This window comes from Lacerta agilis, chromosome 7, assembly GCF_009819535.1.
Source record: "Lacerta agilis isolate rLacAgi1 chromosome 7, rLacAgi1.pri, whole genome shotgun sequence".
NCBI classification, from domain to species: domain Eukaryota; kingdom Metazoa; phylum Chordata; class Lepidosauria; order Squamata; family Lacertidae; genus Lacerta; species Lacerta agilis.
The window spans coordinates 41,027,461-41,054,863 of NC_046318.1; the positions used below are offsets into that span (position 1 = coordinate 41,027,461).

Sequence of the window (27,403 nt, forward strand, 5' to 3'; positions counted from 1 at the left end):
GTCCCAACACAATTCAACCTTAGACTGAGCCTTAAATAGGAACTGCGGGACTCTAGCTCTGCCTTCAGTGAGAAGAGCTTCCTTTAAGTTAGGGTTGCCACATTTCAAAAAGTAAAAACCAGGACACCAAAAATTGAGCTTTTTTACATTTACATTTTTTAATTTAATTGCCTAAGATCTAGGACAAAGCGCTGCCTTTCAGAACCCCCCCCCCCCGACATCAATTCTGCCTTTGAAATCCCAGTAATGTCTGGGAAAATCCGGACTTACGGCAGCCTTATTTAAGGGAACCTAGCCTGCTTTAAGAGTGATTGGCTTCAACACAGTTTTGAAGAGGCCATAGCTCGGCTAAGGCTTCTGCACTGGAGTCCTTGCAGTCAGAGGATGGCAACTCAAGCTCCACAGAATAAAGTAGCACTGTCGTAATGGGCTCCTCTTGCACTGGTGTGTCCAAGTTAGTAAGGACATCTGGGGCTGGTGGTGATTGCCTCCCCAAACCTCCTCTCCTAAAGATGGGGAGCCTAACTCAGAAGTCATACCAGGATGAAAAACCTGTTCTCCAAGTTTTTATTTATTAAATTTGTATACCACCTTTTATCTTTCAAGGATCTTAAGGTGGTTTACGTGGTTCTCCTCCTCCCCATTTCATCCTCACAACAATCCTGTGAGGTAGGTTAAGCTAAGAGATGGTGACTGGCCCAAGATCACTCTGTGAGCTTCATGGCTGAGTGGGGATTCAAACCCTGGTCTCCCAGGTCCTAGCCCAAAACTCTAACCATTACGCCTCATTGACTTTTAAACCCCACCCCCTGAGATATATTTTCTAATGCTTAATGAGTTGGATCCTGAGAACTGTGCCCAGAAGGAAGCTTACATAAGTGGACTTTCCCACTGTCTCCTACTGTTCCCTCAAACTCACTTCTGAAGATTGCGGAGCTTTCCTTGATCTGCTCACAGAAGATTTGTTTCTTAGGATGGAAAGCAGTGGGGTTTTTTTGTTTTTGTTTTACATTTCTTTTTTTCAAACAAAATTTCACTGCTCATGTTCAGCCAAATGTAATCATAATTATCCACCAAATACACATGCTTTATTACCTCAAAATAGGTTGTAGTTCAGGGGTCAGCAAGGTTTACCTCGCCTGGGCCAGTTCACTCCAGCGGAGATCCCTCTGTGGGCCAGATTGTGTGTGTGTGTGTGTGTGAGAGAGAGAGAGAGAGAGAAAGAGCGCACAATTTCGGGCATTTGTGTCTGCGCAGATGCAATTTCCGGTGTCTGTGTCTGCACAGACGTGATTTCTGGTGCTGTGGAAGTGAGTCCCCATGCTGCACTGCACAGGTTTAGCACAGTGCGCAGGGACTCGCCGAGTGGGCGGCTCGGTTCAGGGGCGGCTTGTGGGCCGGTTAAACGACCCCCGTGGGCTGCTTGTGGCCCATGGGCCTTAGGTTGCCTACCCCTGTTATAGTTAGTCTCTAAGACAAAGTTGGGTATGAGAATATTACCCACGTAGCATCTGATCATTTTTGCTGCAGCTGGCAAATCTGCTTTCCATTAGAAACACCCTAAGCTGCAAGTCTCCCACCACGAAAAGTGTGTTCCAACTCAATGATGAAGCCCAATGAATCCTTGTAAGAATGTGAATAATTTGCTACTTTCTGCTGGACAGCTGCAAAGTTTCTTGTAAGATACTGATTTTGTCCAATTCTGAACTTTCCATTTCAGTGTGTTGCAGGAACTGAAAACTGGCAGAGGGTGAATACTGAGATACCTGTAAAGTCCCCTCGCTTTGCACTTTTTGACTTAGCTGAAGGGAAGTCCTACCAGTTCCGTGTCCGTTGCTGTAATTCAGCTGGAATTGGTGAGCCCTCAGAAGCTACTGAAGCCACTGTGGTTCGTGACAAACTTGGTAAGTGTACAGTGCAGGCCACTGTGGATCAACTTTAGATGCTCAGTATTTTTATGAACTTGTTTCTTTTTCTCTCTTGAATGGGAGTGTGTTGGCTTTTTTATGTGTTTTCTATTTTTTCACATTGTCTTAAGTTCAACCGACACTTTGTGATCAATGCTGTTTCACCACAGTCTCTCTCCTAAAGCAGTCAAGGTGGAGGGCTGCTTGCCCAACTTTGGGAAGGAGGTGGGAGCGCCTTGGCAGGGTCCTGGAGTCCTCCTTTCTCCTTCTCTAAGCCTAGTAAGTGTTTCCCCAGCTTTGGGAAGGTGGAAGGAGGGCTCTAGGACCCTGCCAGAGCCCTCGCACTACTTTTCCAAAGCCAACAGATAAGCCTGCAGATTGGAGTATGGGGTTCCGGGGAATAAATAAATGGAGGGTGGATTTCCTCCACTATTTATTTATTTATTCATTCATTCATTCATTCCCATGCACACACCCATGCAAAGCTGCAATCACGTAATTAAAAGAAGCTAAGAATTGAGGTATCTGTACACAAAAGATATGATCTGCTCACATTTTCCTCTAATTATTAGCCACTTGATAGATTTCAGCATTACATTTAGTACAAGTAACAGAAACATAGGTATCCGGTGTATTAATGTCAACAATGGTGACCATTAACTTGTTTTGGTACTTTTATACTTTGTCTCTAGATATTCCTAGTCCTCCTAGCCATCTTATACCTGTCAGAAATACAGACACCTCAGTAGTTGTCACTTGGACAGAATCCAAAGATGCAAAAGAGTTGATTGGATATTACGTAGAAGCAAGCAAAGTCGGATCTGGTCACTGGGAACCATGCAACAATAATCCTGTGAAAGGCACAAGGCAAGTAGATTAATGGCTGGGTGGGAAGCTTGAACTTTTTAATGTGCTAAAAGACAGCTTGCCAGGTTCTTAAAAATACTTCAGAGTTAAAGAGTACCTTTCCTTAACATCAAATTCAGTGTTTCAGTGTATCTGAAGTAGTGTGCATGCACATGAAAGCTCATACCAAGAACAAACTTAGTTGATCTCTAAGGTGCTACTGGAAGGATTTTTTGTTTGTTTGTTTGTTTCAAATTAATATGTTTGGAATAATGGTTTGTGATATTATGCTTCTGCAGCAACTAGCATTTCCAATTCTAATCACTTTATTTTCTGGCACAAAGTCAATAATTATAATAAGGCTATTGTTGCAAAAGAGGACATCTGCTGAAGGACAGACACTCTTGGATTTTGCCCAATAGTTGTTATAATATCTCATCCAGAGAAATATGTTTTATTTTTAGAGAAGAATGTACAGGGGCACCATTTGTGATTTCACTGATGCAGGGGCAACAATCTCTATAAGGCTGCATTGAAGATGGGATTGCCAAAAGGGAGTCTATTTTAAGAGCATTTCCCCTGCTTCTTAAAAAACCTCATAATAACAATAGCAATGTTAACCAAAGACACTTTACAGTAACATGATCTGTGTCCTTGGTATACATAATGCATAGGCCCATTTCATGTTTAGAATATTTCCCTTACAGTAGGTAGAAGCATTGAATTAGCAAAAATTAAAGGAATAAGTACAAGGAATAATTGCAATTAATCTGAAATACAAGCTGGGATTGTTTTTCCTGCCCTCCCTTCTAAATACATAGTTCTGATGAAATGCTTGCTTATGAAAACTGCACCAGAATGCAGTAATACAATGCTGCCCCCTCTGAGATAGCCTTTGTAGTCCATACCTTGGGTTCTTGGAACTTTTAGAGAGTGAGGTCCAAATGCAGCGAATCATAGAAGGGCTCAATAATAGAGTTTTGCAAAATCTGAAATCTGATGGCGCGATCATTAGTGGTGTTTTTCTTTAGATTTACTTGCCATGGACTTACTACTGGGGATCACTACATTTTCCGTGTCAGAGCTGTTAATGCAGCAGGACTCAGTGAGTATTCACAGGAGTCAGAAGCCATTGAAGTCAAGGCAGCTATTGGTAAGTGACCTCTTGTTCCTATACCAGAAGTGAAAAACAGCATTACGAGTATTAAAGACAGGGATGCAATTAACTAATAATATTTATTTGCAGTACTCTTTGTGCACATTGACTTTGCATTGGTAATATTTTGTATTTCACTTTCATCGTTTCACAGTCATCATCCAGTCACCATGCACTTGTAGACTTCTCACCTTCACCATCCTAGACTTCCTTGGGTGTGTTCCCTGTAACTCTGTATAGAAAATAAGTTCACCTCACATCATTCTCTCAAATGACCTGGCAGTGTGTTTCCATGCAGTGGTATATATTTCACCTCTAACATGCCCTAGCTTGCAAAAATATGCTTGTTAATTTACATGCCTAATTTGCTTCATTGCTTGACTCCAGTAATACAATGATTTTTGTGTCTTCATGTTCCAAAGTCTTTTTATTTATATTGCATTTTACTGTTGAGATATTTGGAAAGATCCGTGCATTAATAATCCTATTAATTGAAGAACTTTGCAACTTCTGTGTTGTAACATGCTTCTGAGGTTTCTTTAACAGATCATATATCCCTCCAAATAGTTGAGCATTAATGTAGTACTTTCAATAAAATGGACATTGTCCGGTCTAACATTCAGAAGAATCTTAACAGCATGCAAGTATTAACTGCTGAGATGTATGGTATTATATGCTGATGACAATTTCATATAAATCAAACCATACAGTGTATTGTCTGTGAGTGTAACTTTTGAATGTCCTGTCTCTGTCATGCCTTGTGTCCATTTCTTCATTCATTTGAATAATGGAGAACTGGGAATGAATGGACTCTAATTTCAGATGTCTTTGTTGTTTTCTGGCAATTTTAGGGGGAGGATTGCTTCATGATGTATGTCCTGGACTAAGTGGTAAAGCTGATGGACTAACAGACCACACTGCCAACTGGGAAGGCATGCATGAGTCCTCCCAGCCTATCTTTGACACAGATGCTTTGTTAAAACGCAATGCTAAACCTAACAGGCAAACAGTGCCCGATAGCTCTGGTAAGCAGAGGAGTCCGACAGACAATAAAGTGAGTGAAAAAGTTCCATCTCCTTCATCACAAAAAGCAGCTACGGATAGCTCTGGTAAGCAGAGGAGTCCAACAGACAATAAAGTGAGTGAAAAAGTTCCATCTCCTGCATCACAAAAAGCAGCTACCAAGCAGGCAAGTAAGTCTCGTCCTGAGGACCGCTCAGCACTGCAGAAAATGAAAAAGAAAGGTGACATAGGTGAGCGTTGGTCATATGCGGTGCTTTCATCATTTAGCGCCTTCATTTCAGACACTTAATCATCTGTGATCATCCAAGCTCCGAAAACTCATCCTTGCCAATGCTACATTTTCCACCATCTCCATCTAATAAATGCTCTGCTCTCTATCAAAGGTCATTATGTATACTGGCAATTAGAGCTATGGCACATATGTATGTTGCATCTAACAACGAGCTTGCATGTTGCATTCATTTGCTAATTGATTAGTGTTGTTTAGGCTTATTCTAATTAATTGTAAAAAAAAATACATCCGTCACATCAATATCAGCTTGGTGACATTTATGCTTTCTTAGCACTTTGTATTTATTTTTATTTTTTTGCAAAATCATGGTACAGTGGAAGTGAAAAAGGGAAGATCAAGTTGGACACACAATCATCATCACCATTTTTGTTACCTAGTAGATCAGAATTTACCAATCTTTTGAGGCCTGGAGGCACATTTGGCAATCTAAAAGTCTGCAAAATACCCATTTCACAGAATAAAAAAGTTCACAACCCCACAAAAATGCAATAAATTGACACACACCCATGAGTAAAACACAGACAAAATTGCAGGCAACCAGTGAAAGAACAGGCAAAGAAAGAAACAAGGTAAAAAAAGGGGAAAGCCGCTTCTTTTTAAAAAAAGTAACCAATACAGAATTGGGAGGGTCAGGGGACCTTGGCAACCACCAGAGAGGGGTGAGCAGCAGTAGTTTTTAGGATCAGATTGTTTCTTCCCATTGAGGATCTGACCAAATAGAGAAAAACAATGTCTATCTGAAACCATCAGGTTAAATACTAAAGGCATTTAAATGTATAAGCAGTACCTAGGACAGCAGAGCAGACAGGCCCCATACTTGTTTTTCACATCCTGAAAGCAGAATGTTCACATTCCATTTAAACCTGCATGGGCAGAAGGTGGCTTACAATTAAGTGCAAGATGCGAATCGACACTCTCCAAGGAGATAGTGAAGATCCGTCTGCTATTCTAGTCTATTAAACAGAACAGCAAAATACTATACACAGCAAACTGTAGTTTATAAAATAATAGATTTGAGATAGGCCTATGTTCATCTAATTTAAGCCTTTGCTTTGAGACATGGTGGCTAATGCATCAGTTCACACATACCTTGATATACTGACCTGGATAACAGACCGTTTCTACAAACATGTTATGGTAACAGTAAATTCAGTGAGCCATAATTAAATCTTATTGATTGGAAAACGTTCCCCATCAGATTCAATACAGCGTCTCTCTCTCTCTCTCTCTCTCTCTCTCTCTCTCTCTCTCTCACACACACACACACACACACACACACACACACACCACTCCAAGACTACAATTCTAAATCCATCCAAAAGGCCAAGACAATGACCTCAATTCAACCTCTAAATCCAATTTAAAGTAACAAACCTCTTTGTTTAATGAAGGCCACATGGGTAAGCAGGGGGATAATTCGCATAACCTCAAGGCACCTGCTGAAAAATCCTTGCTCCATCTGGTTACCGGTTCTTATTTCTCTTTTACAAATGGACTTTAAGCACAGCTTGTCCCATAGATTTTGTGAAAATCCACACAGTTGATTGCAAAGGCTCCTTTGGAAATTTAGTAAGTTCCTTTTTCTAATTAAATCAAGTTGGGATATGATACACTTCTGCAAAAAAGAATAATAAAGTGAATGGTGGAAATCCCACCATAACAACATCCAAGAGGGGAAATCTGACTATAATTAATAATGACCAGTAACAGGTAAGGTCTATATCAACATGGCAATGCAGTTACAGGAAGAAAATGTCACATGTGAATGTTGTGATTGGAAAGATATTCCCTTCATTCTTTCTTACCATACCTGTATATAAAAGCATTGCTCCAAATATTTCCAGTTATCCTGCAGTTAGTCTGCTGTCTTACGATGTGCTTCTTCTTCTTTGGTGATCACTCGTAGCCGAGTAAGATTGTCTTCAATAAACACAGTTTTAACATTGAGTCCGTAAGTGACTGTGGAGGCCAATTCTGGATCCACACGTCCTTCCACAGTGGGGATATTGGTTTCCAAGCAGGAGTTGATCACGGTGTGGATTTGCCAAGCATGCCTTCCTCTTAGCACATTTTCCCCTTGCGTCCTGATTTCGAGTGTCTTCAAAGCCCATGACACCTTTGGTAAAGGCTGTTCTCCAACTGGAGCACTCGCAGGCCAGTGTTTCCCAGTTGTCAGTGGGTATGCCAAGATGTGCAATTATACCATCAAACATGAAGAGCGGTGGTTTTATTTTTTCATTTTTAAACCTGTAAGGGGGCGGGAATGAATTCAGCAAAAGAATATAGATCACTGATATCTTCAGCAATTTTTAAAGCACAATTCTACCATGGTTTTCATTCCACATTTTCATTGTTTTGAAGTAGACTTACCATTTCTTAAGAGCTGAAGTCACACTCACCCTAGGTCACATTTTTTTTTCTAAATAGCAAGTTCCAAAAGGTCTCTTCTCTTGCATAACATGCATTTCGGAAGCCTGTATTCATTATCCAGGAAGTATTTCTGTGGACTGCTGGAATTTTGTTTGGGAGAGATCTGAATCCAAACAAATGTTTGATTTGACTAACTGAACTCTTCTGTCATAACTATAAACTATTCCCTTTAAAACAGCTCCTCCATCTCCACCATATGACATCACGGTGCTTGAAAGTGTTCATGACTCAATGGTCCTTGGATGGAAACAGCCAAAAACTGTCGGTGGAGCTGATATAACTGGCTATTATGTGAATTACCGGGAAGTGATTGGTGGAAAACCTGGAGAGTGGAAAGAAGCTAACATTAAGGCAGTTAGTGAGAGGGCATACAGGGTAAGAGATTGGTTTTTATTATTGCTAGACACTAGACTTCTGCCTGATTTTTGGCATTACCTGCTCCCCAAGCCCCTTCTTCCCATGTTATTCAAGTTATTGGTCGTGCAGGTGGTTGCTGATAGAAAGAGGGGACAAGAACCTTACCTTACATGAACTCCTTGGGTTAATTTATTTTCGGATCCAAACCTATAATCTGATTTATTTATTTATTTTGCTCTGCATGCTATTTTAAATGCACTCATTCTGTTATATTTCCTTCTCTTAATGTAGTTTTGTTTGCAGTTATCAGACCTAATTAGTGTATTGGATATGTTCTCTATGTCTGTGTAGTCTATACTTTCGTAGGTATAAATTAAAAAGCAATGCATGGGTTGACAGCATCAGAAAGCTGCTTGACTTGTGTCATTATAGGATCTTAAGCCTGATGCAAATAAAAGGTGCAAGTTACGACTATTTCTAAATCAGGCATATAAAATGACTCTATACATGTCTGTCTATCTATCTATATCTATCTATCTATCTATCTATCTATCTATCTATCTATCTATCATCTATCTCTATCATCTATCTATCTATCTATCTATCATCTATCTCTCTATCTCTCTGTGTGTATATATATCTATATATGAAGGCAATATGAAGTATCATTTGCAACATTAAAGATGAATGAATTGTTCACTAAAATGTTACATGCCGTATTAACTTTCCCCCCCTATCCATGATGTAGCTCCATGACTTGAAGGAAAATATGACGTACCAGTTTCAAGTGGCTGCTGCTAACCTAGCTGGCCTTGGCCCTCCTTCTCCAGCTAGCAAGTCCTTCAAATGTGAAGAATGGACCATTGCTGTTCCAGGTTAGAAGCAGTAAGGGGTATTTAGAGTTGGTAGGAGGGCCCTTCTTCAATCTGACATGCCAAATTGAACTTTCCACAAGATAAGAAGGAAATATACAGTATGCCAACTGGGATAGCAATTTATGTCTGCTCCTAACAGGCTACTTGCTATTAGAAAAAAAAATACTCCTGTGAGTGCACTAGAGTATGTCAGCTAAACGCTTTCTAAAAAGCTGCTAGATTTTGAAGATATTTCCAACTATCTTCAGGGCCTTTGTCATGGCTTCCTTGGTTCCATCGGGCTCAGCCCCAGGATGGCAGGCTCTGGAGAAAGATGAGAACGATTGGGAGGACGAGACAAGAACAAGTCCTTCCCTTCTCCCAATCCTATCTGGCTCTAATATGGAAATAGAACTTCTAGCTTCCTCCCCTGGGAGAGAGCATTGTCGGAATCTGGGGAGGGCTTGGGTTTGCAGCCTAGAGAAGCCGAGCAGGTGGGTCCAATGCTCTCTCCCAGGACCAGGTGCCACCTTAGGAGAAGGGATTAGATGTTTCCAGCTAGACTATGTACCTGTTTGCAGGCTAGCTGCTGATGTAGGAACAGGCACTCGGCTATGCCCACCTCAGTTTCAAAGCTGAATTGGTGGGCATGGAAAACTTATTAGAACACCTCACTCTCTTGCAGCCTTGAGCTGCTTGTAACTGACCCTGAACTCAATGACCCTTGGCCATTGTTCCTAGATTGGGTCCATCTCAGCTAACCTTGTGAGCTCTGTAAATGAAATAGCTCTTCTGTTGCTGCTGGGTCTATGCCATTAATTTGTCTTAATAAAAATACTTTTCTTACTCAAAAGTAAGAGCACCCACTGTTGGATTTTAAGCCAGGAGCCTGGACAGCCTTTAATATGACCTCGATTTAGAACACAAACAGGGCTTTTCTAAATATGAACACCTATTTGGTTCTCCAAAGTTTGACAAGCAAATTGAAGTATACAAATATCCAAAATGGGATGCTCTTGTTTCATGGTGATGTAACATGGATAAAGAGCGATGAAAGTCATGGTGACATCATTTTCTTCTGTAATGTGAGCTAAGTTTAGGTCACAACTTGATTAAAGGTATTATTATTATTATTATTATTATTATTATTATTATTATTTCTGTATTATGTGCTAATCACTATTGTGACCTCAGTTGTATTCTTCTGTCATTTGCTTATCTTTCAGGACCACCCCATGATTTGTCATGCAGTGAAGTTAGGAAAGATTCTTTGGTTATATTGTGGAAACCACCAATTTACATTGGCCGAAGTCCTGTAACTGGTTTTTATGTTGACATGAAAAAAATAGACGCACCAGAGGAACATTGGAGGAGTGTGAACGAGAAAGCTTTTGCAAACAAATTCTTCAAGGTAAGCCAGTTTAGGGAGCAAATAATTGTATGATGACTGACCCTGGACCCTAATTGTTACTCATTTCATTTTTCTGGCAATTCCTTGTGGTTTTAGATTGCTTAAGAACTGTTGTGCCTTCAGTCACACCCATAAAAATCTACTGCAGTTGCACTGGGAGGAAATCTGATTCACTACATCAGAAATAGAAGTAGAGTGTTAAGCAAATAGGATGACATGTTCAGTGGTTGCATATATGGAGTCTCTTTCTTTGGAGATCTTTAAGCGGAGGCTGGACAGCCATCTGTCAGGAATGCTTTGATGGTGTTTCCTGCTTGGCAGGGGGTTGGACTGGATGGCCCTTGTGGTCTCTTCCAACTCTATGATTCTATGATTTGCTGAACAAATGAGCCACTCAAGCTCATGAGCATTCTGTTCAGACATGTGCTGGAAACTATACAACAAGATGGCTCTTTTTTATATATACACCACACCATGTCATCTTTTTTTACCACAAATTTATGATTTCTATTTCTATAACATTTGAATATACAGTTTCACAGAACTGGTCCTAAACATAGGATTATCTGCATTTAGAGTCTTGATTCCCTTCCAAGGATGGGCAAAGTCTAACCAATGCTAAGCACTTTTAAATCTCATTGGTTTCAATGTTAGAATTACACATATTGTGAAATTGCTCTCCCAAAAGGGACTTAAACCTGTGCTTGGGTTTGGCTGGATAATTTCCTGCATGGGGGATGGGGAACCTGTGACTATCCAGGAGTTGACAGATTACTACTTGCATCACAAATGAGCAGAGCCTGCCCAATGGATGTCCAAGTTAGTCAATGCACCAGGAAAAAAAAGAGAAGGGAGGTGAAAGATTTTCATAAAGAGTAGGGGGGCGGGCATTACGGGTGAAGCTAAGGTGTTGTGGAAGAGAGACTTGCCATAATTGTGTGAAAGAGGCTGTTCTAGCACATGAAGCAATGTAGAAGATGGCATGAAAAGTGAACTATGAGAACAAAACAAATAATAAAGCAATGTTATCCCACCCAGCTGGAACAAGTTGAAGTTTTAACCACTCCTAAAGAAGTGGTATCTAGGGAAAGAAGAAGAGAAGAGCTACATACTGATAGGCAATCAAGGAAATAACAAATTCAAGACAAGTCAATGAATAGAGTCCATTATGAGCTGGAAATAGCTTCAGAGTAAGAAACAAAATAAGAAGAGAACCAGCTTCTACACTGGGAAGAGAAAGGGTCAGAAACTAAAGGCCCATGTAAAAACCTAGTGTAGTTATTAGAAAACATTTCCATAGTAGTTTATTAAATTTATGGTGTTGGTTTTTGTACCACAATTAAAATCTGTTTTAACCTTTGTGAATAGTGTGGGGCACAGTCTGTATGCCTGTGCCTACAGGGACATTGCATTTCAGTTCTAAGGAAAATACCTGAGATGACAGGGTAGCTGGTTGTATCTCTACATGCAGATGTTCCTCTCTAGAATTATGAATAAGAAGCATCCGATGACTCTAATCTGCTACTTAGTCTCTGCATTCCAGTGGTTTGTCAAGCAAATCTTGTGAATGGCAACAATGAAGTTCAGGTGGACACAAGTCTTCACAGCAGGGGGACAAACAATTAATCTGCAGGCACAGCCTAAAAATATTCACTCACTGCTCTCCTGCATTTTGTTTTCAATAGATCACTGGCCTAAAAGAAGGCACCAGTTATGTGTTCCGTGTACGAGCAGTAAACCAAGCTGGAGTTGGGAAGCCTTCAGATCCCACTGACCCTGTAATAGCTGAAACTCGACCAGGTTTGTTCATGTTTCATTTGTTCCCCTGAGAGCAAAGTAAAAATGTCTGTATATATAAGAATGATTAGAAACAAACACAGCCTGCACTATAGTTATGAAAAGGAAGCTGAACGTTACACTACCTCCTTAAGTGCCTGCATCTCCTCTCAAATAACAGAAGACTTAGACAAGTCTACTTCAGTCTACCCCATCACATATTTGATGTAATGCACAAGCAAGAAGACATCAGAGGAGATTGTGGGGATAAGCTGAGGGGTAGACATAAATGTGCTCTCCTCTTCTAGAAAGAGAAGAAACAGTCATAATCCCACCCTGAATCTCCAGTGTCGTCCTTCCTAGGTTTTTATGGTGGTAGCAAGATTATTTAGGATCATTGTTCCACTGAATATTTGTTCCAATTTTTTAGGCAGCTTATAAAATGCACAGTGTTAGATTAAGTACACAAACTCAAACTTGCAAAACTGGTGAAGAGTCAGTTGAAGCACTGTTCACCAGCTTATCAAATGACACTGTGGGTTTCCCCCTCCCCTGGGGGGGGGTATTCTAAGGCAGTGAGGACTTTCCCCCTTACTATCCTGACATCCTTACTATCCTTGAATTATTTCCACCTCACTTAGCTCCTATTCTGTTTTTTGATATATTTTATTTTGAACCCTAGTTGGTGACTAGATTTCTTGTCAGGGAGAACCATGCTGGATCAGGCCAAAGGCATATCTCATCCAGCATCCTGTTTTCACAGCAGGCATTGGGAAGCCTGAATCCTGCCTCCCCAAGTGGAAAACTGTTTCCACAGTTGTCTGTTCCATCTTTGAATTCTAGCTTGACAACGGAAGCCAGTGTAGGAGCCAACTCCTAGGGGCTGTGGGGGTTTGGCTCACACAATAAAATAATTTGAGGGGGCCAGGCCCCCACAAAGTTGATGGGCATTCCCTTTCAAATGCTGTGTGTGCACTGCATCATGATCGATTATGTGGGGCAGGGCTTACCTTGGCCCCCCCAATATTTAATTCAAGTTGGCACCTCTGGGAATCAGACTGTATCCCTTGGGTCTGCTGTAGCTAGGGGGTCCTCTTTCTCTGGTGAACTCTGTTTCTCTGATATGATATTCTGTTTATGCTCAGCATCTGAAGAAAATAGATGACAGTTTTTAAAATGCTTTCCTTTCATCTTCTAGGAACAAAAGAAGTTGTGGTTGAAGTAGATGACAATGGAGTAATTTCCCTGAACTTTGAATGTGATCAGATGACTGCAGACTCTAAATTCATCTGGTCCAAGAATTATGAACCAATTGATGATGATTCGCGGTTAGCCATTGACACCAAAGGTGGAAAGTAAGAAATTTAAGAAATGCAAGGACTCCTTCTATGGGATCACGTTACTTGTTTTCTTTATGCTCTTTTCACATGCAGATTTAATTATTGCAATGAGATTCCAGTCTGACCAGTCTAAAACTGTTGGTAGTACAAAATGATACATGTTATTGAAAAGAATTCAGTGAATCATAGACATATTGTGCCTGTATGGGTTTTTCTTCTTCTTTGTGGAAAACAAGTAACGTGATCGCATGTGTGTGGACTGCAGCCCACAACAGGTGAAAAGGCTAGACCCCCTCACACTCTGCCAGAGCCCCAGCCCAAATTTCTCCATCCCTGTGACTAAATTTAGGAAATACAATTGTGTGGGGAGATCCAGTCACAGATTGGCCAGTTTGGTTCTTGAATGTTATCTTTCTGATCTGTGGTTCAACACTCAAATTGTGTTATTTTACAGCACTTTAGATTTAGCCCATGAGACCACAATAATTTGTGCTCTGACAAGAGAGGAAGAAGAAATTCAAATCAGCTTGCATTTAAAGCAAAATCCATCAGATTTGCACTCTCTAAAACAATACGCAATCCTTCAAAATTCACGCTTACCTAAATTTTGCAATGCAGTTCTCCAACCAGTGTTTTAAAAAATGCATATATGAGGGGAAATTGCTTGCAAAAATGTGTAAATTAGTCAAAATTGCATAATCCAACTCAATACCTGAGCTAATAGTACCTCATGCACTTTCTTGCCAGATATTGTACAGTATGTGGGTGTTCTCTGATATTTGATTTTAACTTGTATCAGTTGCTTAAACAAAGCTCTTTTGTCTTAAAGGTCAAAAGCTATCTTTAAAGATCTCAGTGAAGACGATTTGGGCATTTACTCCTGTACTGTAACAGACACAGATGGAGTCTCATCAAGCTATACATTAGATGAGGAAGGTGAGCACCAATATTCTTTTGTCCGCCTGTCAGCCTTTCTCTTTGCCTCTTACGTCACATGACAATGAATGATCATACCGTAAAATGTGCCAATATGCCAAACAAATGGCTTCTTTTCTATATACTTTTGCCTTTCTCTTGCAGAAATGAAACGCCTGCTTGCACTCAGCCATGAACACAAATTTCCAGGTAAGTGACAACAAAATGCTTAAGTGGAAAAAGGCATCAATGTTTGTGGCATATTTTAAAATGAAGGCTTCCAAGCATCAGCCTAGTGAATAGTCATATGCAGTGCTTTTTTTCTAGAAAAGTAGGTGCCAGTACTCACCATGAAGTTGTTACAATAAGTGCCACACCTTTTAACCAAAAAAGAGAGGTGCCGGTACTCACTGCGAAGTTATAAGTGCCACACTTTTTAACAACAACCCAAAAGAGGTGCCGGTACTGCGTAGCCTTGAGTACTCCCTGGGGGGAAAAAGCACTGGTTATATGAATGCTTGAGGCAGTCTGATGTGGTCCTGTTGCAGGTATCAACGTCTATTGGATGCCTGGTTAACTTCCACATATAGCAGGGACTTTTCTCTTCCTCAGGATGTTTGCTTGACTCTTTTTCTGTCACTGTTTCACAAGCACACGGTTCTGTTCCCCCAAGGCTAGGGGTGTCATTTTCACATTTGTAACATTTTTTGTTCCTGTAGTCATTATAGTATTGTGATTTGAGTCTAAAATGCAATGCTCAGAGTATTACTTTTTTAAAATCAAGGTTGGCAAACATGGGGGGTAGGGTTGTTGTTGTGTGTTTTGCTCTTACAAATCAGATTTCTGAAGCATAGAAAGGCAATGGGGGAGGGAGGGAGAGAATAGAAATGTTAGTTGTGTAGCGCACAATTAAACTAATACATCACGGTCTAAAGGTCTACTTCCTTAAGACTATTGAGTCCAGGGTCTAAAATTATCAAGCTGCACCACTCCTATGCTTGCTTGCTTTTCTATTTTAGGCTAAAATATTCACAGCTAATTACATACAAGGGCCTAAAATTGCCTCAGAACTGACAGCATGACACAAGTAGCACTGCACAAAGTCTGTTTTTTTGGTGTGTGTGATTCTTACACCCACAGGTTAATGCAAGCGCAGAAACATGTGGCATTAACTTGTTTGGGTTTACATACCCTAAAACATTTCTCCAATGAAAATTGGGACATCCTAAGGAAAAGTGGGACATTACAGGATCAAATCAGAAACCGAGCCGGCTTCTCTAAATCAGGGACGTACCTGGAAAATAGGAACACTTGGAGGGTCTGGGTTTAGAAATTATGCAAGATCATAGGGTTGCCTCCTTCTATTCACCTTCAGGTGTTGTAATAATAAATAGCTTTTTCACAGGGGCATTTCAGTGCCTGTTTCTTGAAGCTTCCCTCATCTGTCCTTCTGGCTCATGGACCCTGCTTATTGGGGATTAGACTTATTCAAAAACAGGCCACAAATTAAGATGCAGTTGCCTTGCTGGTCTGTGTTCCAGTCTGAAGGATCACATGGAAGGGCAAACAAAATGAAATAGTGTCCTACATCCCTAGCATCTTGGGTTCTTTTGTCGCAGGGCTATGGCAGATTCCCCAGCTTTTGCTGCCTGGTTTCCACGGAGATATGATGCCAAGTAGAATCTAAATTTGGGGACCTCATCTGTTTACTTGGTACTACTTCTGCAGAATAAAATTCTTCCTGTCTCTTACTAAAAACTTGCCGCCACCCCCCAGTAATATTACCTATTGAGTTTTAAACTTGGTTACACTCATTTATGCCATAATTTCTTCACTAAGTATTAAGTAGATGACCTTGTAGGTTAAAATGGATGCATATCAGAAGGAAATTTAGTATATCTTAAATGTTTCCAAGGCTATGGAACATTAGAAAGGAACAAATAGAGAGCAATTGGCATTTGTTCTTGGGACTGGGTACTAATAACTAACTGGCACCTGCATATATAGCTAGAATATTGATATGGACACCCAATAAACCCTGGGTTCTGACATTTTTATCAGGGGAAAATATTGTCAAGGAAAGCTCTGTGAAAGAAAACTCAGCAAAATTGTTATGAGGAGAAATGACAGCAGAACAGTTCATTTAATCCTGTGTGCACATAATCAATTTATAGAGGGGAGCAATGGCAAGCTTTGCCCTGGTTGTGTGTGCAATGTACCTGTGCACATTGAGAATGTATGCCTGTAGGCTCATAGGCAGTGTCAGTAACTGCAAAAAGCAAAATCCTCAACCACATGTATGAGCCTTCTGTGTACCGTTTTAGTGCACATATCGGCATTGAAGGAATGTAGAAGTACAACAATGCCCAGAATTCGTTGTGTGGGGGAAATGTACTTTAAAGCAGTGTTTTTCAACCTTTTTTGGGCAAAGGCACACTTGTTTCATGAACAAAATCACGAGGCACACCACCATTAGAAAATGTTAAAAAAATTAACTCTGTGCCTATATTGACTATATATAAAGTAATTTTTCAATTTTTCCCACGGCACACCAGGCAACATCTCGCGGCACACTAGTGTGCTGCGGAACAGTGGTTGAAAAACACTGCTTTAAAGCTATAGTGTGTACACACAGAGAGAGGGGGGGAGGTTTCAGGGGGAAAGCAAGAGTGGAGTAGAGGAATGCATTTCTCCATCAATACTCTACACTCAATTGGGGTAAGAGGGAGAAAGATATTAAGAAGAATCCCCCCTTATGTCTTCTTTGGTTTGAAAGTATCGGTACATATGTGTGGCAGGTTAGTAATAATTTACCACCTGCCATCCTGCTCATGTGATCTTCTTCATCATAATTCATGTAGGATCTTGGCAATAACTTTAATGTTAACACAAGCAAACCTTCATGTCAGAGAAAGTATAAATATATACAGGGGGATAGAACACATATTGCAAGGATAACAATACAAAAAAAAATCATTGTAATTAGTTTAATCTGTGTTCATGTTATTCTACATGAATAACACAAGCTTTGAAACATCTACCTGTGTGGATAACAAGCTTCCATCATTTAGAAAAAAAGAAAGATAAAATAAGCCAGAGATTAACAATGGAGGAAATTTGTCCAGGGACTAGTGGATAAAATTGGTGCTTGTGAACACACCAAAAACATCCACTGAAGCTCTAATTCTTTGCTGCAGTTGTCCCCCTTAAGTCTGAATTGGCAGTTGAAATTCTGGAGAAGGGACAGGTGCGATTCTGGATGCAGGCTGAGAAATTGTCTCCTCATGGTAAAGTCAACTTTGTATTTAATGACAAGGAAATTGTTAATGGAGAGGTAAGTGGTTGGAACTAACTGCTTCTGTAACAGGGTGTTATCCAATGCACTCCTTCTGTTAGCAAAAGGATTTATGCTCACACCACAGAACTCCCCCCATATCCTACCCCCCCATGCACCCCACACACTCCCCAAATCTACTCCAGGGTGTAGTTTGAGTGAAAACCCAGAATAGACTTTTGGGAGGGGAGAGGGAGAGAAGGTTATATGTGCGCCCAAAATTCAGCTGCAAACTTACCACTTAACATTATGTATGTCTGTATGTACTTTAACATTGTGGGGTTGTTTCTAAGAAATCATCCAGGAGGCCTTGAAAACATTATATTTTGGGAGATCGGAAGATGACTTTTCTGCTCACTTTTATGTTTGCTCTTGAAGAAATACAAGATGAAGGTTGACCACACTTCTGGTATGATTGAAATGGTTATGGATAGACTTGAAGATGTGGATGAAGGCACCTATACCTTTCAAATTCAGGATGGCAAAGCAACCAATCAGTCCAGTCTTGTTCTTATTGGTGACGGTAAGAGTTTCTAATATGCCTTTTTAGAATTTGGTAGTGTGGTTTAACATACATTTGTAGACGGTTAATTTTCTTTAATCAGAAACTAGACTTGTATGCTAATTGTATTTTTTGTAAACTTCATTTAACATTTTAATTGTGCAGTGGAAGGTGTTATGTTTCAGACAGTAAATTATGAAACTACAGAAGTGCTGCAAACTGATTACTGGTAATATGGAACGTGTGTTGCAGGAGTAGATTTTTGCATAGAAAACCCTATAAAAAACCTTAAGAAAAGAGTGTTCTAGGCTAGGATCCAAATAAACACCTAACTAGTTCCTCCCTTCCAGTGAAACTTTTGTTTTCTGAACAGAAGCTGTTGAAGGCATAGAGCAAACTATGTTGAAACTTAAGGAAGTTTCCAAAGCATGCTGTCATCACCAGACAGTGACTGCATGAAATCTATATTTACTGTTGCAAATAATTATTTGAGTTTATATTAAAAATGGGATGAATGCTAATAATTCATACTTATCATTATTTAACATGTACTTGGCACCTGTAGTGTGCAACTTACAATGTCATGCTTTCCTCCATGACTCTCACCTCAAACCAGTATTGTTATTGCCAGGTATTGTTGTTTTTGTATTGTTTAAGAATTTGTGTGGCTCTGTTATTTACCACATGTGAAATTTTAATAGTGGTGAGGACTATGCAGGTCACCTGTGATAATAACATTGTGAGTAGGTTACTTCAGCATTTGTTGTGAATAATATTTAAAAACTACTTTACAATATCATATGGTCTAGTCATGCTTTTAAAAGCTATTTGCTCATAATTAGCTCCACCATATTGGAATATACATCCCCATTAAAAATCAATTGCATCCATCCAGTTCATGATTCAGCAAGTGTGTTACAGCCTGCTTAGGTGTGCAGATCTTCTGTCTCTCAAAGAAGGCTATATTTTAATCTCTTTATTTAAAAATGTCTAGTGTTCCAGAAACTACAGAAAGAAGCAGAATTCCAGAGGCAAGAGTGGTTCAGGAAGCAAGGTAAGACATCATACAAAAAGGAGAAGACTATTGAAACATTTTAGCTATTTAATTCAGTTCTGTATTTAATTCAGTTCTGTATTAAAAACCACTTGCCAAACAGACTTCAAGAGGGATTGCTCTCGGTGCTCATAAGCTGATCAGTACAGAGAGCCATCCCTTTTGAATGCTGATTGGCACTGACAGCCAGCCCTTCAAAGGTGTTCGGCAATCCCCTTTCAAGTTCTTGCCTGATGTCATAATGATGTTAGGTGCTTGCAAGTGGACCGCTCCATCAGTTTGTCAAAGTTGGCCCACAGGAGTGTGGGAGGAGGGACCAGACTGGTCAGCAGTTCCACACCCCTGCCTTAGAAAAAAGAAGACCACTTTGCATAATTTTCCCTGAATATGCTTCACCATTTGTTTATTTATTGCTAGCAGCTTTCACCCTTTACATTGCCATGTCTAGGAAACTGTAAAGTACAGATTGAGGATAAAGCTGAATTTTTAAAATTTGCAGTTTCTGAAACAATAGGAGAGCTGATACACAGTTATCCTTCAAAATTCCCACTGAAGTTTCTGATGCAGTCTCCAACCATTTTTTTTTTTACAAAAATGCATATATTAAGGTGAAATGTGTATAAAAATGGACTTATTAGTGAAAATAACATACCCAAATATTAGAAGAATGCATGCAAAATATTAGTCAAAACTTCATACAAAAATGTATTTATTAGGAGAAATTTGCACTAGAATGCTGGAGAAATTCCATAAGGATTTAAAGAAAAACAACTCGCTGCAGAAATATGAAAAAAAGAAGAATTTAAGATTGCGAAAATGGGAAACTGAAAGAAATGAAATTGACAGATCCTCCTATCCCTATAATGGAGGGCACAAAATGGAGGCCAGAGTGCCAGCACAGTTGCTACTTATAGTGGCGGCGGCAGCAGCAACAAACCCTTAGGGGAAGAGAAAGAAGCTGTATTAACTGTAATGCCACAGTTAATGGTGCGCCCCATCCCCAATAATTTATCCTCCTCCTGCAGAACTTCTGTATAATGGTCCCCACACTTCATCTTCCCACAAATTGGGTGAGGAATTTTGAGGGGCTGTTTGTGCTCAGCTCTTGCAGCACAAGAAAAACAGAGAGCAGTATGAAAAAATATTTGATTCTGTCTGTGTCATAATTTCTGAGGGGATTTATTTTGCATATCATTTCAAACAGGTCCACATTTTGTTGAGTATCTGGGATGGGAAGTTACCCCTGAATGCAATGTGTTACTGAAATGCAAGGTAAGAAACAGCTACAGTTTGGGTAGTTTGTGATAGAAGAAGCACAAGTCGCAAACACAATATCTGTTAGTGGTCAGCTGCCTCTTGGGTGCATTTACAGAATCCAGAATTATACACTGATCACAAACCTAATGGTCGCTACCACACATCCAGTACAGTGGTACCTTGGTTCTCGAACTTAATCCGTTCAAAAACCAAGGTGCGGCTTCCGATTGGCTGTAGGAGCTTCCTGCACTCAAGCGGAAGCCGCATCGGACCTTCAGATTCCGAAAAACGTTCGCAAACAGGAACACTTACTTTACGGCATTCGGGAGCCGATTTTTTCAACAACTAAGCCATTTGAGAACCAAGGTACCACTGTATTGCCTTCGCAAATATTGCTCTGTACTTTGAAATCACATTACAAATTTGGTTATGATGTCTTAAGAGCTGTCCAAATGCTTAGTGAACAAACAACTTTCCAAAATATATAGTGGATAGTAGATATAGGATGCTTGTTTTTGGCCTCAAGACCAAGAACCGAGTGAACAAATGGTTTGAAGAATCTTTATCTACTTTCTGCATGGTTTGTTCATGGTTTGCTAGCCGAAGCAGGCTGTTTGATACATGTTTTCTATACAAAAGAAACTACTTTAGCATACTTTTATATTTCATTTTAGGTAGCCAATATTAAGAAAGAAACACACATTGTTTGGTACAAAGATGAAAGAGAGATAATGGTTGATGAAGAACATGACTTTAAGGATGGTGTATGTACTCTGCTGATAACAGAGGTGAGTGGCCCCCTTCTCCCTTGATGCTGCCACTTCAGATGTGGCAGATTTCCTAAATGGGCAGTGTTGCCAGAGATGAAAAGGTGTTGCTACTGCTTGATTTTATTTTGTTCACAGTTTTCTAAGAAAGATGCTGGTATATATGAAGTAATATTGAAAGATGACAGAGGGAAGGACAAGAGCATATTGAAGCTTCTGGACACAGGTGAGAATAGCGTGTAAAATTTTCTGTTTCTGTTTACTTGGAAATAAGCACCTTTCGATTCAATCTGACTTATTTCCAATTAATTGTGTGTAGGATTGTGGCCTTAATTTCACAAGGAATCAGCAGCAAAGCAGTTTAAAAAAAAATAAAATTCCAGAAGTCTTTTCTGATTGCACATCCCAATCCTCCATTATTTCAGTGTAGTTCCTTAGTGGACTGTGCTCCTATGAAAGGAAGGGTGGTATAAAACCAGATGGTGGTGATCAGTGCTGTTTTCTAGAAAAAGAGGTGCCAGAACTCACCATGAACACCTCCCTTGTTCTTTTATAACGGCAATGGTGCCCACCTGAGAGGAGCCAGAACTGAGTTCTGGTGAGTTCAGGCTGAAAAAAAGCTCTGGTGGTGATGATGATCTTTAATTTTCAGTTTGTGGAGCCAGGAATTCCTTTTTAAAAAACTAATTGTTTATTTTATCCAGCACTTTTCCAAATTCACTTCGTTAGTGAACCCTTTCTGTTTTGCAATTGTGATTTTTGTCTCTAGAAGGAAACTAGGGGGAGCCTAAGCTGTTTTGATACCCTCAGGGACTACATAAGGATGCCCAGGAGGACCATAGCTTTGTGGTCCTTTGCATGCAGAATGTCCCTGGTGTCTCCAGGTGGGGCTGGGAAAGTCTTCTGTCTGAACCCCTACAGACTCTCTGCCAGATAAAGAATACTAAGCTAGATGGATCCGTGGTCTCACCTAGTATAAGGCACTTTCCTGTCTTCCTATTTACATCTTGGATTGCAAGATACAAGAGGCAATGTCATCATACTCTGTTGGGGGCACAGCTTAAATATTGCTTCCTCTATCCACCAGTGATGCTTCCCTAAGCAGTCACCTGGATTACTTTGTAGTTAGGTGAATCCTAAAGAAGACTTATTTGTTAGGCATAAACTGCACAAGTTTCAAAACCCGTCTCTTTTATAAAGGGATGTTCTTTCGAAGTACAATAAAACCAAACAGAAACAGAGGGGTTTAGCATGACAATAAAACCATGAAGGAAACATGCAAACTTCTTAAGAATCTTTGCAACAATTATAAAAGGCAACTCAGAATTCCTGCAGGAATCTACTTGCAGGAATGCTCCAGATTAGCCAGGGAACTTCAGGGCAGCATTCAACTACAACCAGGCATGTCTGATCTGGGAACACTTAGTCTCAGTCTCTGGATTTGTTTCCACAGCTTTTGCAGATTTGATGACGGAAGTATGCAAAGTGATTGGTGAGTATTTAATTCCCCCCCCCCCTCCTGATGAATGACTCATTTGTACTACTCCATGAAAGACTGTAAGACTACAAAAATATGTGTTATATTTTCAGCTTTATCTGCAACAGAACTGAAAATCCAGAGCACAGAAGAAGGCATCAGATTATATTCATTTGTTAGCTACTACTTGGAAGATCTGAGAGTGAGCTGGTCACACAAGTAAGTTGTAAGTTAAGATCTCATTCAACAGGAACATTCTATACACATTTAAATTTAGGGCACATCCAGAGTGCTGCATAACTCCACGCTGGCTTTGAATCACCTTAATGCAACCATTTTTTTTGTATACATGCTGTGCTGTGCCTGTGGCTCAGATATGCAGATGTTATGTGATCAAACGTCAGACAACTCCAGCGATCCAAAGGCCAAGCAAGTGATCCTCGGTGAGATCAGACACAGCATGTCCCAATACATGCTTATGCTGCAAAATACCTCTCACTGAACTCAATAGGACTTGCAGTCAAGTAAGTGTTCTTAGGACTGCTACCTCAGAAAGTGTCACACCTAGTTTATGTATTTATTTTATTTATTTGACTTTTAAAACACCTTTTAACAACAACAACAACAAACAACAACAAAACGATTTGCAAAGCCTCACACAAATAAAACACATTCCCACAAGAATAAAGCACATTATTAAAGATATAAAATCAACAACAGAATAAATTTTGGGGGCAGTGCTAGTGCTGAGTCTTCTTCAACTGCACCACCGTTCTTGTTTAGAGAGGTATGCAAATGGTTGTTTCTTCTAATTTTTTCCTGTGTTGTTGGTTTGGGAAAGTAAACTTCTACAATGCCCTTACCAGTTACATATTACAGTATGTGATAACTGCAAACATCATCTGATAACTTGAAAATTTATGACCAGAAGGTATTGAGGGTTTGGGGTGTCTGGCCCATCGGCTGAAAACAGTTCCCTACACCTAGTTTGTGCCTTCCTTTTATAGGGAGCTTGCTGACTGTGTGAGCAGTGGATGCTTTCTGAATGGCCAGAAAGTACCCAGAAGGTACATGAAGCAGGAGAACCTTGGATAGAGCCTGTGTTAGGTAGAGCAGCTTTTAGCACCCCACAGTTAGTTTTAAGTGCACACAGTCAATACCACTGTGATAGTTTAAATGCTAACCTTTAATCATAACTCCTGCTTTAGTGTTGATATTCCTGCAAGGGAATATGTGCTGAGGTTCAAGTTTAACAGGCACAGATGCTGTAGACTGAAGACAATCCTTTGAAGTCATATTGGAAAAAACTCCTTTGAAGCATATGGCATTGTCTCTTAGTGAAAGAAAATACAGCTAGCACAGAAATGTTACTTTGACAGGCCATTATCTTTAATAGAATTTATCTAAAACTTGTGTCTCATCTTGCTCATGTTGGTTTCCTTGTTCTTCTTTTCCCAGTGATGTTAAAATGAAGTATACAGAAAGAGTGAAGACTGGTGTTACCGGGGAGCAAATCTGGTTGCAAATCAATGAGCCAACACCCAACGACAAGGGAAGATATATATTGGAGCTCTTTGATGGCAAAACTGGACACACAAGGACAGTGGATCTTTCTGGGCAAGGTAGATAGATTCCCTTTTCTTTATCATACCTTCTATTTTTTTATTGCAGAAACTGAGAAAAAATTATTCTGAGTGCTAGTGACAATGGCTCTTACTCTTCTGGTTATATGATTCTCAATGTAACTCCCAATAGGCTGAGTTAGAGCTCATAGGCCTGCTGGGCTCCTCACAACGTGAGCATCAGACTACAATATGAGTCTCACTAGTAAGTGACCCATTGGGAGTACTTCAAGAGCATACTGGGCAGTGGAGTTTATGGCTGATAGAAATCAGCCCTGAGTGCTCACTAGAAGGACAGATCCTGAAGTTGAGGCTCCAATACTTTGGCCACCTCATGAGAAGAGAAGACTCCCTAGAAAAGACCCTGATGCCGGGAAAGATGGAGGGCACAAGGAGAAGGGGACGACAGAGGATGAGATGGTTGGACAGTGTTCTCGAAGCTACTAACATGAGTTTGGCCAAACTGCGAGAGGCAGTGAAGGATAGGCGTGCTCTGGTCCATGGGGTCACGAAGAGTCGGACACAACTGAACAACTATATATATAAGGAACAACTATATATATATGGATTGTGCTTTCCCCCTCCTTACAGAGGTACTCAAAGCAGGAGGAGAAATCCAAGCAAGAGTCAACAATAATTTGCATCGTTAAAATAATAAAAGGCAGTACACAACAGTGTCCTGATTTCCACATAACATTCCACCATGGTTTTTTGTTTTGTTTTTTTGTCACATCGATAGCCATTCCAGCTGGCTAACCATGGTTCGTTTTCTGTTAGCAAACCACCAAATTCAAAGAAAACTCAATAAAGAAATAACCACACAAATTATATTTATAAAAACTATTAACTTAATCCTGTTCTTCTTCTTTTTAAGCCTTTGATGAAGCCTTTGCTGAATTCCAGAGGTTAAAGTAAGTGTAATTCATGGAAGATATTATCTAAATAGGATAATGGGGGTTCTGTTTTAGAAAGTGTAGGGCTCAGAGATGGCCACTGCTGGCACCCACAACATTGCTAGAAGTAAGCATGACCAGAAGTGACAGGTGCAGCGGTCTAGCACACTCTCACTCATTGTGACCACTTAGAGAGCAATGGGGGAGGGAAGAGGAGAAGAGAGCATCAGCAGCCCAGGTGTTTGAGAGGATCTCCCACTGTGGAAGGAGAGGAGGAAGCAGCCTAGACTTTATATCCACTGGCAAGTCAGGTTCTGGTGGAGAGAAGTGCAGGGGGATATAAGGGGGCAGATGGCTGACAAATGTTGCTGTGGAAAGGTCCTGGGTTGAGCTGAGGACCTGGACTCCAGCTTGGGAGCTAAGACTTCCCTAAGGAAGAGGAAGGTATGGCACCCTGGGGAACTTTAATTGTTTACCTCCCCCCCCCCCCCGATCTTTGACAGAAAGTTATGCCATTGCTCAGCTTTTATTAGCATTTTTTTAAAAAACAGTGATTTTTCTATTGGTCAGCATTCAGAAATGGAAAAATCTATGTCCTGTAATGTTATGAGTGTTTACATGATATGCATAAAAACATCATTAAAACTATGCTGATATGTTATGAGAAATTGAATCATCACATTGAATCGTTTGCTGACAGATTTGGTTCAACTGTGTGTGTGTGTGTTTGTGTGTGTAATGTAAAATATATAAAGAGTAACTGCTTTCTGTCTCCATACTTTTAACATCAAATGAAACTGAGGATGGCTTTTTCTTTTTGTCTTTTTCAATTTCAGAGCATTGGCTATTGCAGAGAAAAGTAAGTGGACTGTCAGTTGGTGTCTGCCTTGACTATCAATAGGATGCAGTACTGCCAGTAGGAAATGTCAATGTAGCTTCCTTTTGAAGAGAGTATTTCTATTTAGAAATCCACAGGTTCATCACAAGCAGGCATTCAGACAGGCTGAACTAGTCATGAAGCAGTTATCTGTGTTCCCCTCACACGCACTGTCCCACTTCAGCAGCCCTATAGAGACTGCCTCTTGCCTACCATATGCAAGAACAGCAGAACTGCTTCCCTTAGCCTGCACCGTAGCATATGGGGGTGATTTTTATTCCTTGCTGGCCTTCATTGCCCATCAATCAACATTCATTGTAAGTAGCCAAGCCACAAAATGGAACAGTTTGTCACCCACAACTGTACTTTTCTAGCAGTATTGTTATGTGTATGCCTTGGAGTGCAATTCTACTTTGATGCCATTTATCTATTTATGGTATTTATATTTTGCCCTTTAGTGGGTTCCCAGCACAGCTTACAGCGAAATTATAGGTGGTGACGATTTTGTGTGGGGGTTTCGTACCTGGCCCCCATGCATGTTGGTGGAGCACACATAAGCCCCTGTTATATCCCACTTCACCCCTGTTTCTCTCCCCATTCTGCCTCCATTCTGCCCTCTTCCAGGTCCGAAAGGACCCACACATTGGCAGATGCATCAGTTGGATGTGCACAAAATGGTCACCATCTGTGTAATAAAAGATATAACTACTGTATGCTACCCACTAAGTTGTCACATGTCAATTTCTCTCTCCTTCATAATGCATAATAAAACTTAAATATGGCCATGATGTTGCAGCATTATACACTTCCCCACCCTTGACAGTAGCAGCTAGGAGAGGAGGCTGTTGCACATGGTATCCATAAAAAGGTTCCAGGTTCAACCCTTGGCATCTTTAGGTAGGTCTGGGAAAAGATTCCTGTCTGAAACCCTGAAGAACTACTGCCAGTGTAGAAAATTACTGGGGTAGATAGACTAATGGTCTGCCTCAGTATAATGTAGGTACCTATGATGGTAAGCATGGCTTGGAAAATGCATAACATCAGGACAGGAGAGCACAGGCTAAGATTTATTATAGGATCAATAAGAAAAGCCTGAGAACTGGACTTGGTCCTACTGCTTCTGTTGGAAGCCCCATTTTATCAAAAAGTGAAGAAATCCAGCAGTGGCGAATGACCATAACAGCTTGCACTTCAAGAACTGTGATGTGTTGAGCCTTTAAAGGTACAGGTACCCCTGACCATTAGGTCCAGTAGCAGACAACTCTGGGGTTGTGCGCTCATCTCGCTCTATAACCTGAGGAAGCTGGCGTTTG

General features: G+C 40.4%; 1 protein-coding gene across 3 annotated transcripts in view; it reads left to right on the plus strand.

Moving 5' to 3' along the window:
* The window catches only part of MYOM1 (myomesin 1), a 68,270-nt gene that overhangs the window by 34,239 nt on the left and 6,628 nt on the right, over positions 1–27,403 (plus strand). Inside the window, exons 15-37 of one of the 3 annotated variants that reach the window (XM_033154976.1) lie at positions 1,721–1,904; positions 2,600–2,774; positions 3,785–3,906; positions 4,761–4,976; positions 5,061–5,162; positions 7,833–8,029; positions 8,760–8,886; positions 10,092–10,276; positions 11,962–12,076; positions 13,251–13,407; positions 14,222–14,328; positions 14,473–14,517; positions 17,505–17,641; positions 18,020–18,164; positions 19,138–19,197; positions 20,402–20,469; positions 21,129–21,242; positions 21,360–21,447; positions 22,675–22,713; positions 22,812–22,917; positions 24,157–24,320; positions 25,195–25,231; positions 26,050–26,072. In XM_033154976.1, the coding sequence (XP_033010867.1) occupies positions 1,721–1,904; positions 2,600–2,774; positions 3,785–3,906; positions 4,761–4,976; positions 5,061–5,162; positions 7,833–8,029; positions 8,760–8,886; positions 10,092–10,276; positions 11,962–12,076; positions 13,251–13,407; positions 14,222–14,328; positions 14,473–14,517; positions 17,505–17,641; positions 18,020–18,164; positions 19,138–19,197; positions 20,402–20,469; positions 21,129–21,242; positions 21,360–21,447; positions 22,675–22,713; positions 22,812–22,917; positions 24,157–24,320; positions 25,195–25,231; positions 26,050–26,072 (2,713 nt within the window). Of the gene's footprint in view, positions 1–1,720; positions 1,905–2,599; positions 2,775–3,784; positions 3,907–4,760; positions 5,163–7,832; positions 8,030–8,759; positions 8,887–10,091; positions 10,277–11,961; positions 12,077–13,250; positions 13,408–14,221; positions 14,329–14,472; positions 14,518–17,504; positions 17,642–18,019; positions 18,165–19,137; positions 19,198–20,401; positions 20,470–21,128; positions 21,243–21,359; positions 21,448–22,674; positions 22,714–22,811; positions 22,918–24,156; positions 24,321–25,194; positions 25,232–26,049; positions 26,073–27,403 lie in introns of all 3 variants that reach the window. The other 2 variants (XM_033154975.1, XM_033154977.1) reach the window with 2 other exon arrangements.